Here is a 13,808-nt window from a genome sequence, read left to right as displayed (position 1 = left end):
ACAAGAAAGTACCATGTTTTGTTAAAAAAGGTTGATGTTTTGTAGGCTCCCATGCTTATAGAGTTTTTTGTATATCTAACTAGAAAAAAATGACAATTAATGAAAAAACTTCGCCTACAAATAATAATCTAATAGTACTAATAATTATAACTATGAGTTACTATACCATAATACCAACTACATAGACTTGTTTAGAATATCAAATGATGAGGTATTAGGGTATGATAAGTTAAAGTAAGTGAAGGAAGGAGAAAACAAAAATCAATAATGACGATATATTTGTTATCATTTTCTCGTTTCAATTTTTAATTTTTTTAAATTTTTCAAATCACAAGGATTATTTTGGTTGAAGATCTTATACATCCAATAATATCCAACACCAGGATCATTCATTTATTCTTGTAATGTTTGTTTTTTCATTCTCCATTTTTTTTTTGGATAAAAGTTAGAAAATGTAGTAAAGGCAAAATTTTGTCAAGTAGCCTCTCTAAACTCTAGAAGGGTCCTCTATCTTTTCCAAAAGTACACCAAAAACCTTCACCCAAACATAGCAACCACAACAAAATTGTTTTCTATCACTCTCTCTCATCTCTCTATACACACACTCACCCCCACATCCACACAAGCAAACATGAATGACAACAGAAACCCAGAAGAAAAACACCTAGTTAGCATCACCACCACCACTACCACCAGCACAAGCACACCAACCAGCAATTCATCATGCAGCAAAGAAGACCTCCAAAAAAAGCAGCAAATACAGCAACAATTAGCACCAAAAAGAAGTTCCAACAAAGATAGACACACAAAAGTTGATGGAAGAAGCAGAAGAATTAGAATGCCTGCACTTTGTGCTGCAAGAGTTTTCCAACTAACCAGAGAATTAGGCCATAAAACTGATGGAGAAACCATCCAGTGGCTCCTCCAACAAGCTGAACCAGCGATTTTAGCCGCAACCGGAAGTGGAACAATTCCAGCATCATTTCTCGCCGCCTCCGCTTCCGGGGCTTCCTCTGTTTCGCAGCAGGGGGCATCAGTTTCCTTAGGATTACATTCTAAGATTAACGACTTGAGAGCAGGTGTAGAGGTGGCTAATCGAGCTACTTGGGGTAATTTTGGGGATAATTTGGGAAGATCTCAATCAATTTGGCCTTCAATTGGAAGTGGGTATGCTCAAGTTTTTGATACTGCCTCCAATTTGGTTAGTCAAAGTTCAGGTTATGTCACCAATTTTCAGCTCCAAGGAGTTGGATTACCCACTGCTAACATGGGTCTTCTTAGTTTTACGCCGATTTTAGCCAGGGGTGCTCAGCTTCCAGGCCTGCAACTCGGCCTTTCGCAAGACGGCCATGGCGGTGTTATTGGCCAAATATATCAGCAGCAGCAGCAGCAACAACAACATCATCCACATCAATCCCATGAACAAAGTGATTCAGGTGCTGCTAATGTTGAGCCTGTGCACCAACATCAGCAACACTTGCAGTCTCATTCTAATGACAATTCAAGAGAGCAATGAATTCAGATATTGCTTTCTTTTATATCCTGTCAACTACTACTGTTTCTTTGGGTTTTGATTTACTTTTCTTCCCATTTTTGGTTTTTATATACATATTTGTAAGTATTTTCAGAATTGTGGAAATTGAGGGATTGTTGAGGAATGTTTCTGAATTTGGTTAAAACTTAAGAACATCATATTTGGAAAAGGAAAAAAAAGAAAAAAGTGGGGAAAAAAAGGTTGCATTTAATTCTTGTATATATATATATTTTTTAAAAAAATATTTCATTTATTTTTCTTGGGTTTTTGTTTCTTGGATGTTGTGTTTGCCCCCTTTTACAGCTTCATGGGGATCATCAGACTGTCCTAACTTATATGCTTAAGGTACTGTTTTTTTTTTTTTCGTCATCTTACCTTCTCTTTTTTATTTTATTGTTTTTACTAATCAAGTTTCTATTTTTTAAATTGTCTATTTAAACTTATCCTGCAAAGCAACAAAAACTTGCACTGACTTCATTTTCAAGGTTTGATATAATGTGGTTATAATAGTAATTGATTATGGAAATGTTGATAAGTATGAAAACATTCTTCAAGGTCAGCTATTTTCTTATCTTGCACAGAAAATGACATTAAGCTGGATTTGTGGGTAATACCAAATCTAGCTAAGTAATTCACTAAAATCTTATGAATTTTGGAAGACTAAAAATGCAAAATTCACAAGATTAAAGAAAATGGTGTGCATCTGTTCTTATTCAAATAACACTAGTGTTTTCTTTTCTTTTTTGCTTATTCCATGAAATCTCCCATCCCCTCTTTGATTAGAATTCTGTCTGATATGTTTTTGGTATTTGATCCTTTTGGATTCCCATTCCTTTTATTAAATATAGGTTGTTGGCCTTATGCTGTCTTCATGGGAATCTTTTGTATAAAAAAAGTGTTTAAATCTTCTGGGTTTTGTCTTTCCTACTTAACCTGCAGTTGTTTTATGCTATACTCACATGATTTGCCTTGTGGTTTCTATGCAGGGTAATCTAATAATTGACGATGATACTTCTGAGAGAGCCACTATAATACAGGTGAATATGATGACTTTTCCTTAATTTATTTCATCTTTATAGGGCTTGATTTGTAGGGTTAGCTTAGTACTTTAACATCTCCTTATTAGCACATGCCAAAAATCCACACTTGATCAAAATATGTAGTTTGGTGTAGTTTGAGAATTTGTTATACTCGTATCTGATGTTTGTGTTTCACTTATATTCAGATTAGCAGTGCTAGGCATGAGATTCTTTTTGAAAGAATTCGAGCCCTCACCCATTTAAGTCTCATTGTAACTAAAGCTTATGTTTCTTGTAAGGGCGGATGGTTCATGTGTGGTAAGTAAATCTTACTTGCGTAACTAAAAATTTACTTCATTTTTCGAGGTTTATGGTGGTCTTTTGATCCTACTTATTGGTTTATAAACTATAAGTCTTTCAAATCATGGGCCTATAGGCTGTAGGGCAGAAGATAAAGACGGTATTTTTGACCATCTATACAAGGCAAGCTTCTTATCATTGAAGTTCTGCTAACCTATTGCAATTCTCAGGGTAAATTTAAACTATCTACGAGCTCATTCCTCTAGATCAATGCTTTCTATTATGGCATTTGAATCAATATCTACAGCGTCTTGCAGCTAAAAGATCTTTCAAACTTTGCAAAACAAATGGAGGACCTACATTGAGGTGAAGGGTGTCCATTGACACCCCAAATATGGAAGAAGCATTATTCAATACCCTCCATGGCTCCATTGGGCCATTAAGGAATACAAGTAGAAGTTGTGTTGACTGTTCAATGTTGATTCTGGAATTCCAAATTATCAGTTTTGAAACACCATGGCCCTAGTATCATGGATCCGCCACTTCTGCAATTGATTTTTCTAGATGGACTCGTAAGGCATCATGCTGCATCAATTATATGAAAGATGAATTTACTGGGTTGGGATTTAAAGATACTAAGAGATATCCAGTATCAAGAAAGTTCTGGTCTATGTAACTAGACCATCAAGGCCCCGTTTACCAAGACTAAAACCCAAAACTGGTAAACTCGATCATATGAAACTACTTGATGACGAAATTGTGGAGATTGTAAAGGTTGAAGGGAGGATTTCAATGGCCCATGCTACTGTGTCGGACTGTACGATTTTATACTATATGCTCATAGAAGTATGGTCTAATGACGAAGTAAATCTCCTGCTCGATACTATAAGTGCTCTGATCGCTATGCGATATGTATGTTTCATGGAGGCCGACAATGGGAAAGATGGGTACTTACCAGGAGGCAGGTACATGTATAATTTAAACTATACACTTTATACTACTAGTCTTGTATTGCAATCTTGCCAAATTCAATTTCCATGACGTCTATTCTAAGGTGTTTGTACTCTGTTAGTCCTCCCAGTCTCATGATATCTAGCTTCTTTCCGTCTTTCGGTAGGGATCTGTTTGGTTGGATGGGAAACATATTCAAGTTCAGCTGATAATTTGTCCATTAAATAACATTTTCCAAGGGAAAACATATCCAATTCATCATCCCCCTTCCCCTAATGTCTTACTTTCCAACCATCCAACCTCTCCTTTCCATTTCATTCTTTCTTCTATCTAACTTCTCATTAAAAAAAAAAAAAAAAAAACAGATGAAGCAAATTTTAATCTACATTAAATTTTCCCCTAGGAATCGTTTTTTCCATAAAAAATTATTTAGTCATGATTTCTCATCCTTTACAAACCGAACAAATGTATATGAGAAACCACTTTTCTTAAAGAATGTCATCTGCCAAACTAAATACTCTTACGTTGGGTAACACCGGCTCATGAGTCATGTCAAGAAGTAGTTTGGACCAAATAATTGTCGTTTGCAAATTTCTACCATCATAGAAAGGTCATTAGAAAGATACTTTTATAGTTTTATTCCTTCAAGGCAGGAATACATCTGGCATATTCATGAGGGACACTATTCAAGCATGCCCTTAGACTAATGATTTTATCAATGCTTGTTTCACAAGTAGAAGACTAGAAATTGGGGTACTAAAACCATTTCTCAACAGACAAGTCACCTCTACATCTTTAAACATTCTAACATGTCTACCCATTTGCCAGGGGAAATATGATTGTTAGAGACGTAGTGCAAAAGTATATATGTGTACTGTTAAACTGAAGGATAAACATACGATTGGATGACAAAAATAAATGATAAAGCTGTTGATTAGAGGATCATGGATTCGATACAAGAAGAAATTAGAGAAAAGATGCCACCACTGAAGAAAAAGCTGGATTGCTGACCAATGGCGTTCCAACTAAAGCTAATCTACAAATTATTATTATTCCCATCTAACTATTTTGGGGGGTGACAGATTTGTTCCAATTTTTTATTTGTATCAGTAGCATCAGCAATGTGGTGTTACCATGTGTCACTTAGGCCCTGTTTGGCACTAGCGTTTGAGGTAGCGGTTAGCGGTTGGATAAGATTGAAACGCTACTTAAGAAAATTATGAGTATTTGGTAAGGTAGTGGTTGTAATAGCGAGTAGCAGTTGGAGTAGATTATGAGTAGCGGTTGTGGAACGTTACTACAAGTAACGTTTGAGATTTAGAGGTAGCGGTCTAGCAAATAAACTCTATATATTAGCATAAGGTAGAATTATTAACTAATTTTTTTTATCTTTTACAATTCCAACAGCTACTTTTGCCAAACACTTCTAATTAAACACCTAATTCAATCGCTGACCGCTGACAGCTACTAGTAGACCGCTAGCAGCTACCCCAACAGCTACCGCTAACAGCTACTAGAACCGCTAGTTTTGCCAAACATGCCCTTAAACAAAAAGTCTTTAATTCAATTATTTGCTTCTTATTATTCTTGAAACTGTCTACTATCTACTCCCTCCGTCCCATAATATAGTGCTTGTTTCTTTTTTACACGGTCTTCAAGACGTAACTTTGACCTTTAATATCTTCAATTCCGTATTAATAAAAAAATATAAAAAGTTGATATTATTAAACTACACATTAAGACGAATCTAACAAGATCCCACATGAATATGTTTTTTTTATATATACAAATGAGAATATTTGGTCAAAGATTTTAAAGTTTGACCCATCAAAAATGAAATAGGCACTATATTATGGGACGGAGGGAGTATTAAGTGATTGTAATGGATTATACTGACTCTGTTTGACAATACCACATGAAGTTTAGTTGAAATTGATAAGCTAGTTGAAATTGATGAAGTATATCTGAAACTGAGAAGGTGCTGAAATTGATAAGGTAGCTGATTAGTTTTATTGTTTGGCAGAATTAGTTGCATAAGTTGATTAATTATTAAAATTTTGTATTTTTTTCAATGTATTTAAACAATAAAGTAACAATTATATAGCTCACTTGAACAAAAATATTTCGTTATTTTTCCATAAGTAATTATGAAACAAATTTCTCTAAATTTATACTACTTCCTCTGTTTTTTTTATATGTTACACTTTTGAAAATTGCGGTTACCTAGGCAAAAATTTAATAGAGAATTAAGTAAAATTAAGGGTGGGGGATTAAAGTAATGGGTGTCATTGCACATGGGGGTTAAAGGGAAGGGAAGGGAGGAGAGAGAAAAGAGGGACCACATCCAAATTTCCCTCCTTATTTTGCACGCCCAAGTGGGAAAAAATTAGCAAAGCCAATTTTTTTGGCACCAAGTTCATTTCCCTCTAACATTTTCATAAACTTCAAATTTTCATAAAATTCAAATTTTCGCCTTCTTCAAATAAGTTGAAGGCTATCCTCTACAACCTTTCTTTTCTATATAAACCCCCAACAATAAATGATGATTTTTTTTTCACAAAATGGAGAGAGAGAGAGAGAGAGAGAGAGAGAGAGAGAGAGAGAGAGAGAAAATGTCATCAACTACCGTGGTTTAGTATCATTACGAGTTAATTAATTTAAGCTACTGGTTCACTGCACACACTGCACATTAATATTTAAATTAATCATCCAAAAAATTGCAGACTGAAGTTTCTCACAAAAAAAAAACATCAAACTTCAGTCCTCTACTTCTCTTGCAATCAACCAAAATGGGGTCAGCAGATCAGGGAGATGCAGGGTTCTTTGGCCTTTAAGAGTTACTGGAAATTGAAGGCATGGAGGATGAGTTGCTGCTGCAAGAAAGACATGAGACATAGATAACAAATCGTTTAGATCCGGACCGGGCTCTCGAAAGCTCATACGAAATAACGAGGCAGATTCGATCCAGCCAAAAGTTTCCCGTAAGGCCATGGATTAGTTGTTAGGGGAACCGGCGCCGCCATTCACATCGGTCAGGTCAGAAAAAGTGGGAGAGCATTATGATAGTGATGATGACAAATACACGGATGATGATGACGATGATGATGATGACAAATACACGGATGATGATGAAGGAGCACCAAAATGAAGCAGAGCTACAACAACAACAAGTTGACCACCACCAACCACATACACAAACAGAAAACAACGTAAGTTCAACAAGAAAAAAAACCATTGTTAAGTTTAGAAAAAAAAAGAGAATGCTGGTTGATGAACTTCTTACCTCAGAAACATAAGGTAAACTTACATGGGGTTTAAAAAGACAATTAGCAAGAAAATATGGCATAAGTAGGATGACATTAGATGGAATATGGAAAGATGCAAAAAAAACAGAGAGAAAGTGGGTAGTCCATAGATGTGAGAAGCAAAAAATAGGCAAATGTGGTAGGAAACTTAGAGTTTATGATGAAAAATAGCTTCAGTTAGTCCCACTTCATCTAAGGACAAATATTAGGACATTTGCTGGTTATCTTAAAGTCCCCTCATCCACTGTGTATAGACTGCTGAAATAGGGGAAGCTTAGAAGTCACACAAGCAACACTCACCCAAAAATGACAAATGATCACACGTTTCAAAGAATGAAGTGGGTGTTGCAGCACATATTACCAGCAACAAGGATACAACCAACAACATTTGTTGACATGCATAATGTTGTTCACATAGATGAAAAGTGGTTTTATTTGAGTCCAGACATGAGGAGATTCTACTTGCTCCCTGCTAAAGATGACCCTTATAATTGTCAATCTAAGAGGTATAAGATTAAAGCTATTTTCATGTGAGCAACACCTAGACCTATTAAGGACAATGAAGGGAAGATGATACATGATGTAAAATTTGGTATGCATCCTTTTGTTGAGTATGGGAGAGCCAAATATTCAACTAAGAACAAAAGCGCAGGAACTTGGTCGACAAAGGCAATTGAAAGAGTGAACCTAGGAGTTATGAGAGACATGATAATTAACACTGTCATCCCTGCCATCATGAGGAATTGGACAGAGGGTGTGACAAAGGATATTTACATACAGCAAGACAATGCAAGACCTCACTTTCATGCAGATGACCCAGCATTTAGGGTAGCAGCAACCCAAAATGGCTTCATTATTCAACTAATCAATCAACCACCTCAGCACCTGACTTAAATGTGCTGGACTTGGGATATTTTAGAGCAATCAAGCACTATAATATCAATCTTTTCCTAAGAATCTAGATGATAAGATTTTAAAAGTGCAGGACTATTATGATTTCTTTGACCAAGAAGTATTGAAGTACACTTGGTTGCAATTGCAATATGTCATGGTAGAGATACTTAATTACAAAGGATGGAACAATTACATGAACCTACACCATGGCAAAAGAAAGGTAGAGAGACAAGGATTACTTCTTGACATTGCGGAAGTTGAGCAATCAGTAATATATGAGGCGAGTGCTTATCTAAATGAAAGGTTCATAAATATAGGTGAATCTTTTGACTACTTAGATGCACCACAACCCTTTAATGGGGAGAAGATGAGGCTACTTTTTTGCACAAATTTATGATGTGTATGAAGGAGAAGAAACAAGGGCAACTTATTGGTATATAAGAAGTATATAAGAAGACATATACACAGGTATAGAAGTTACAACACTTCTGTATAAGCTTATGGAGAAGATGCACCAACACTTCTAATCAAACTAGAAAGTTTTTGGGGGTAGGTTTTATGTTTTGTTTTTTATGTGTAATCTACATGGTCAAGTATTGGTTTGTATAAGCAATGATGCAATAATTAATGATGAAAATAATTTATCTTTATGTTAAAATTCTGCATGTCAACAAGTTGATGGGAGTTGTGTTTATATAAATCAACTAGGGATAATTGCATAGCTCATTAAGGAAACAATGGATGATTTAAATCCTGGTTTTACACCAATAACGAGTAAATCATCTATTGCTCCTCAAGCCACAAGCATGAGTCCCTTCATCATCTAAATTATATGTAAGCATCATAAAAAAGGGACTCAAGTTATTCATACAAGGGACTGAATTAACTTAGCAAAGACAGACTCAAATAACTCAGCAAACCAAGCACACCATTTGGTTACATTAAACCATAGTGACATCATTAGCCATTTATACAACCTCCAATCCAAATCCAACCTCCAATCCTAATCCAACCTCCAATCAACATCAAACCAATTTAATACAACCTCCAATCCAAATAAAACTAGAATAGGCAACCAAAACCAATAAGGCAACCACAACAAATACAACCAGAATAGGCAACCAAAACCAGTAGGGCAACCGAAACCAATAAGGCAACCACAGGAAATAAAATAGAATAGGCAACCAAAACCAATAGGGCAACCAAAATCAATAAGGCAACCATAGGAAATAAAACAGAATAGGCAACCAAAACCAATAAGGCAACCAAACCAATGATGCAACAAAAACCAATTAGGCAACAACAACATTCAAGGGGACTCATATGCAAAGGCATAAACATGCACATTAAAAGTAAAAGGAAATTAAACTGACTTAGGATGATAGAATCTCAGGGACTCAAGTTTTTGGCTTTATGCCTTAGTAGGAAGCAATGCGAATTTGGGTCCAGTTTTGAGCTAGTATATGGGCTCATAGGGACATTCAAGGGGACTCATATGCAAAGGCATAAACATGCACATTAAAAGTAAAAGGAAATTAAACTGACTTAGGATGATAGAACCTCAGGGACTCAAGTTTTTGGCTTTACGCCTTAGTAGGAAGCAATGCAAATTTGGGTCCAGTTTTGAGCTAGTATATGGGCTCATAGGGACATCAAGCTTATAATGTCTTCAACCACATCAAATATTTTGACTCTCATCATACATCGCATATGTGTTCCTCTCATCATGATACACGTTGAAGGCAGTAGTGGTGCATCCCAAACAACTACAATTCCCCTTAACCTCTTTCCCCTTCCCCTGCACCTCATCCTCAGCCACCTTCACCGCTTTCTTAGCCCCCCTGACTTCTATCTCATTCCTTTTCACCTCAATAACCTTACCTTTCTTCGAGAAATAATAAAATTTAGGAGCCCTAAGTGCGCAAACTATCTCATGGGCAGACCTCAAAACACCCTTACCTTTTTTTTCCCATCACCCATTTCCCCACCTTCCTTCACATCAATCACAACCTCAACCTTACTGGATCTAGGCCTCAACCTCTTTGCAATTGGTTGGTTGCCCAAGATCTTCTATTTGGGGGAACTCCTAAGTTGTGGAATGGAAGAGCAGGGAAGGAACTCCCTTCGAATACTAGTTTTCTTGTAAAATTCATCAACTACAACACCCAAAGCCTTCAAGGCATAAAGGCAAAGCAAATTTTTCGCATATCCGCTGTCGTAATGCCTTTGGGCCAAGGGGAATTAGCTTCAAATGCATGCATCAACTCTCTGATGGTATCCTACTCATCATCATCGTTGGTTTGAAAGAGCACATCAACAAGGGGTTGAAGATTTGGAACATACATTTTCTAGCGAAATTAGGGTTTTTAGGGACAAATAAAACCAGATCTAGGGTTTTTTGAGATATTGAAGATGATCTCGAAGGCAGAAGTGATGAATTCAAGTGATGAATGGAGAAAGCGAACTTTGTAGAGGCAATTTCAGGAGAAATAGATGAAATTAAGAGAGAGAAAATTGAGGTCAGGAGAGAGAAAGTGGAAGTGAGAAGAGAGAAAATGAAGGTGAGGATAGAGAAGATGAATGTTTGAAGGGAGGGGAGATGATTCCGTAGTTTTAGGGTTCTGGAAATTGAAGAACATTAATGATGGGGGGTTGAATGAGTGAAATATAGTTGGGGGTGGGGGGTTTCATTTACTGATGTGTTGGATGAAAGGTTGAGGGGTTTATAATTTGGTGGGAATAGTTAACATCTGATTATATTAGGTTTTGTTTAAATAGGATAGATTAAGTGGGTTTTGTTTTTGTTAATTGTAGTAAGTAAGGGTAAGTTGGTCATTTTATAGGGCAAAACTTACCAATTTGGGAAAGAAAAAAAGTGTAACATGTATTTTGCACTATTCCGTTTTAGGAAATTGTAATAATTAAAAAAAAAGGAGGAAGTATTTTTTTTTGCGTAGAAACCGTCATAATATAAAAAAAAATACCTGTAATATATGGTAACAAATCATTTTCCATAATTTTTCTATAGAGAGTTTCTGAAAAAGGGCTTTTGTGAAGTATAAGCTATCTTTAAAATTTTCGCAAATCGGCCTTTAGTAAAGCAATCACTGAATAATTACATGATGAAGCTGAGGATATTTGCTCGCAGTTATAGACTAACTATTAGAGATCTAAGAGTTAGACTTGGTCTAACATTATCTCATCATCTCATACATTATACTGTTGTACAGTAGCTATCCTATATGATAAGTTTGTTATACATGTTGTTAGTCAACGTTTATCTTTTCCTTTACTCATTCTGTAATCTTCCTTTATTCTCTCTGTACTTATCTTTTGTAACTTCTATCTATTTTCATGTACGTAATCTTAGCTACTAAGATGTATAAATACATTCAATCATCAATAGCGAACTCAAGCTTCCTCAAACCTTTCATGCATGTTATTTTTTTTTTTTTTGAGGGAAACCTTTCATGTTATTAGAGCAGGAATAATATCCTAGACCTACAATTTTTTTTCTGGCGCCCCCATCTTCCCTCATGGCAACCAACACCATTCCTAATGATGTTGAACCTTAGAAACCTCTAGTCATTGTTACCTTAACCAATATTATCACTCACCAACACCAAGTATCTCTCTCGGAGGCTTCAACTTCAAGCCACTGTCCTAGGCAATGGCCTTTTTCGATTCCTTGATGGATCTCACTCCCCGACACCCACTCACATCCCACCCAAATCTGACTCCTCGGACTAACCTACCCCGAACCCAGTGCACACCACTTGGGTGCGTCAAGACAACCTCTTGTTTGGAGCCCTCATTGGGACGCTCGGCCCCACCATTGTCCCTCTCGTTTCTCGTGCTTCCATGGCCAAAGAAGCGTGGGACGTTCTAGCCCATACCTTCGCTCGTAACTCTCACAGGCATGCCAAGTTACTCAAAGCCAAGTTCCGGAATATCACCAAGGGCTCCCACGATTCCCGAATACAGGAATGATATTAGCATATGTGCATATCACCTAGGCATTATTGGTGAACCTATAATCCCGAAAGACCTTATTGAGTGGGTCTGTGATGGCTTACAAGACCCCGCCTTCACCCCTGTCATTGACGCAGATTCGAAGAGATTATAATAGGCCATGGTATGGGTATTCCAGTTCGCATATAGGCACTACCACTCTATCCACTCACTCTACTATGTTAACTCTTTCTAATGTTTTATGTGCCTCTAACATGCACCGCAATCTTATTTTTATGTCTCAATTATGCCAGTGACAATAATATCCTAATTGAATTTTCTTTTGATTCTTTTGTTATGAAGGATCGTCTGGGGAATCCTCTCTTCCAGGGTCAAGCTAAACGCATGATCTATGAACTCATAAATATCACTCATATTGTGGCTCACTCCTCCATCAAATCCCAAGCCATTGACTGGCACCATCGGGTTGGTCATCCTTCATTAGCTATTTTAAAACAATTAGTGCCTCAGTTTGAACTTAATGTCTCTAGTTCTTTTCTTTTAATTTGCAATGCTTGTCAATGTCATAAGAGACACAAACTTCCTTTTAGTCAATCTACTCTAGTATCTAATTCTCCACTTGAATTTGTCTACACTGATTTATGGATATCATGTCTTTACTCTAAAGATGGGTTCAAATATTATGTCATCTTTGTTGATCATTTTACAAAATACATATGGTTCTATCCTCTCAAAAAGAAATCCGACACTAAAGATGTCTTCATTAGACACAAAGCACTTGTTGAAAAATATTTTGACAAATCTCTTAAAATATTATATCCTGATAATGGGGGAGAATATGATGCTCTCTTCACCTTTCTCACCATCAATGGAGTTTCTCATCTCACTTCTCCTCCCCACACTCCAGAACATAACGGTTTTCCAGAACATTGTCATCGTCACATAGTTGAAACAGTCTCTCTCTTCTCTCTCATGCTCACCTTCCTTCGTAACTAGGGCCATATGCTTTCACCACCGCCACATATCTCATAAATCGCCTACCCACCCCCACTCTCCAAGGAAAGTCCCCATTTCACTGTCTATTTGGCTATTTCCCAAATTATCTCAAACTCCGCACTTTTAAGTGTCTATGTTACCCATGGCTTAAACCATACACATATCATATACTAGACTCCAATTCCACTCCATGCGTGTTCATTGGATATTCAAAATCTCAAAGTGCATATCATTGCTTAAATCCCATTGCTGGTCACCGCGACACATTCGTTCTGTCGAACATGATTATCCATACACTCGACTCATCCAACTATCCATGCTTCCGCCCACTCCCTCACTCGACCACTGGTGTCCCGTCTCTCTCTCCTTACTCATGTCTCACACTCCCTCATCCCCGCATAATATTCCTCCTACCCAGCATCCCAACCCACCTCACGCCTACTGCCCCCCCGCATCACTCTTGCATTCACCCCCTCCCCCACTCCTCACGTATCACATGCTGTTGTCCCTTCTCCTAGCCCCTTACCTCTCCCGCACACTCCCGTCTCCCTGCCCCCCATTCCCGAGCTTATCCTCACCCCTCCAAACTTACCTACTACATCCTTTCCCCTCCACGAGTCGACACTCACCCCCCTCCTCTCCCCCGCCATCTACCAACCCCACCCCACCCCCCCCACCCCACCCCCACATCCCCCACTCGATCCATGAACAACATACGTAAACCCAACCCCAGATACGTCAACCTCACCAACACTCAACCCCAACACTTTAAACCTAAAACTATCAAACAGGCCCTCAAAGATCCACTTCGGGAAAGGGCCATGGAGGTCGAAATCA

At 37.4% G+C, this 13,808-nt stretch overlaps 2 protein-coding genes and 1 long non-coding RNA gene across 3 annotated transcripts; all 3 read left to right on the top strand.

Annotated features, from left to right (window-relative positions):
• Positions 1-449: 449 nt before the first annotated feature.
• LOC130590261 (transcription factor TCP20-like) lies at positions 450-1,630 on the top strand. The gene has a single exon (XM_057392325.1). The coding sequence runs from the start codon at positions 632-634 to the stop codon at positions 1,514-1,516; it is 885 nt and encodes a 294-aa protein (XP_057248308.1). The 5' UTR covers positions 450-631; the 3' UTR covers positions 1,517-1,630.
• Positions 1,631-1,738: 108 nt separating this feature from the next.
• LOC104908054 (ACT domain-containing protein ACR4) lies at positions 1,739-3,588 on the top strand. The gene is made up of 5 exons (XM_057392326.1): positions 1,739-1,879; positions 2,521-2,571; positions 2,760-2,871; positions 2,990-3,084; positions 3,161-3,588. The coding sequence occupies exons 1-4, from the start codon at positions 1,871-1,873 to the stop codon at positions 3,064-3,066; spliced, it is 249 nt and encodes an 82-aa protein (XP_057248309.1). The 5' UTR covers positions 1,739-1,870; the 3' UTR covers positions 3,067-3,084; positions 3,161-3,588.
• Positions 3,589-3,641: 53 nt separating this feature from the next.
• Positions 3,642-5,191, top strand: LOC130590262 (uncharacterized). Its single transcript, XR_008967848.1, has 2 exons — positions 3,642-3,818; positions 4,633-5,191. It is a non-coding gene; the product is annotated as an uncharacterized LOC130590262 (long non-coding RNA).
• Positions 5,192-13,808: the final 8,617 nt, after the last annotated feature.

This window comes from Beta vulgaris, assembly GCF_026745355.1.
Source record: "Beta vulgaris subsp. vulgaris cultivar EL10 chromosome 5 unlocalized genomic scaffold, EL10.2 EL10_2_Chr5_s1, whole genome shotgun sequence".
NCBI classification, from domain to species: Eukaryota; Viridiplantae; Streptophyta; class Magnoliopsida; order Caryophyllales; family Amaranthaceae; genus Beta; species Beta vulgaris.
This window is presented reverse-complemented; position numbering and strand designations above follow the sequence as displayed.

Bases quoted from the DNA above. Each gene is read 5' to 3' on its own strand.
- LOC130590261 (XM_057392325.1), top strand. From the start codon at position 632: ATGAATGACAACAGAAACCCAGAAGAAAAACACCTAGTTAGCATCACC.
- LOC104908054 (XM_057392326.1), top strand. The intron at 2,572-2,759 runs GTGAATATGATG...ACTTATATTCAG, and splicing joins AGAGAGCCACTATAATACAG to ATTAGCAGTGCTAGGCATGA. The intron at 2,872-2,989 runs GTAAGTAAATCT...ATGGGCCTATAG, and splicing joins GGGCGGATGGTTCATGTGTG to GCTGTAGGGCAGAAGATAAA.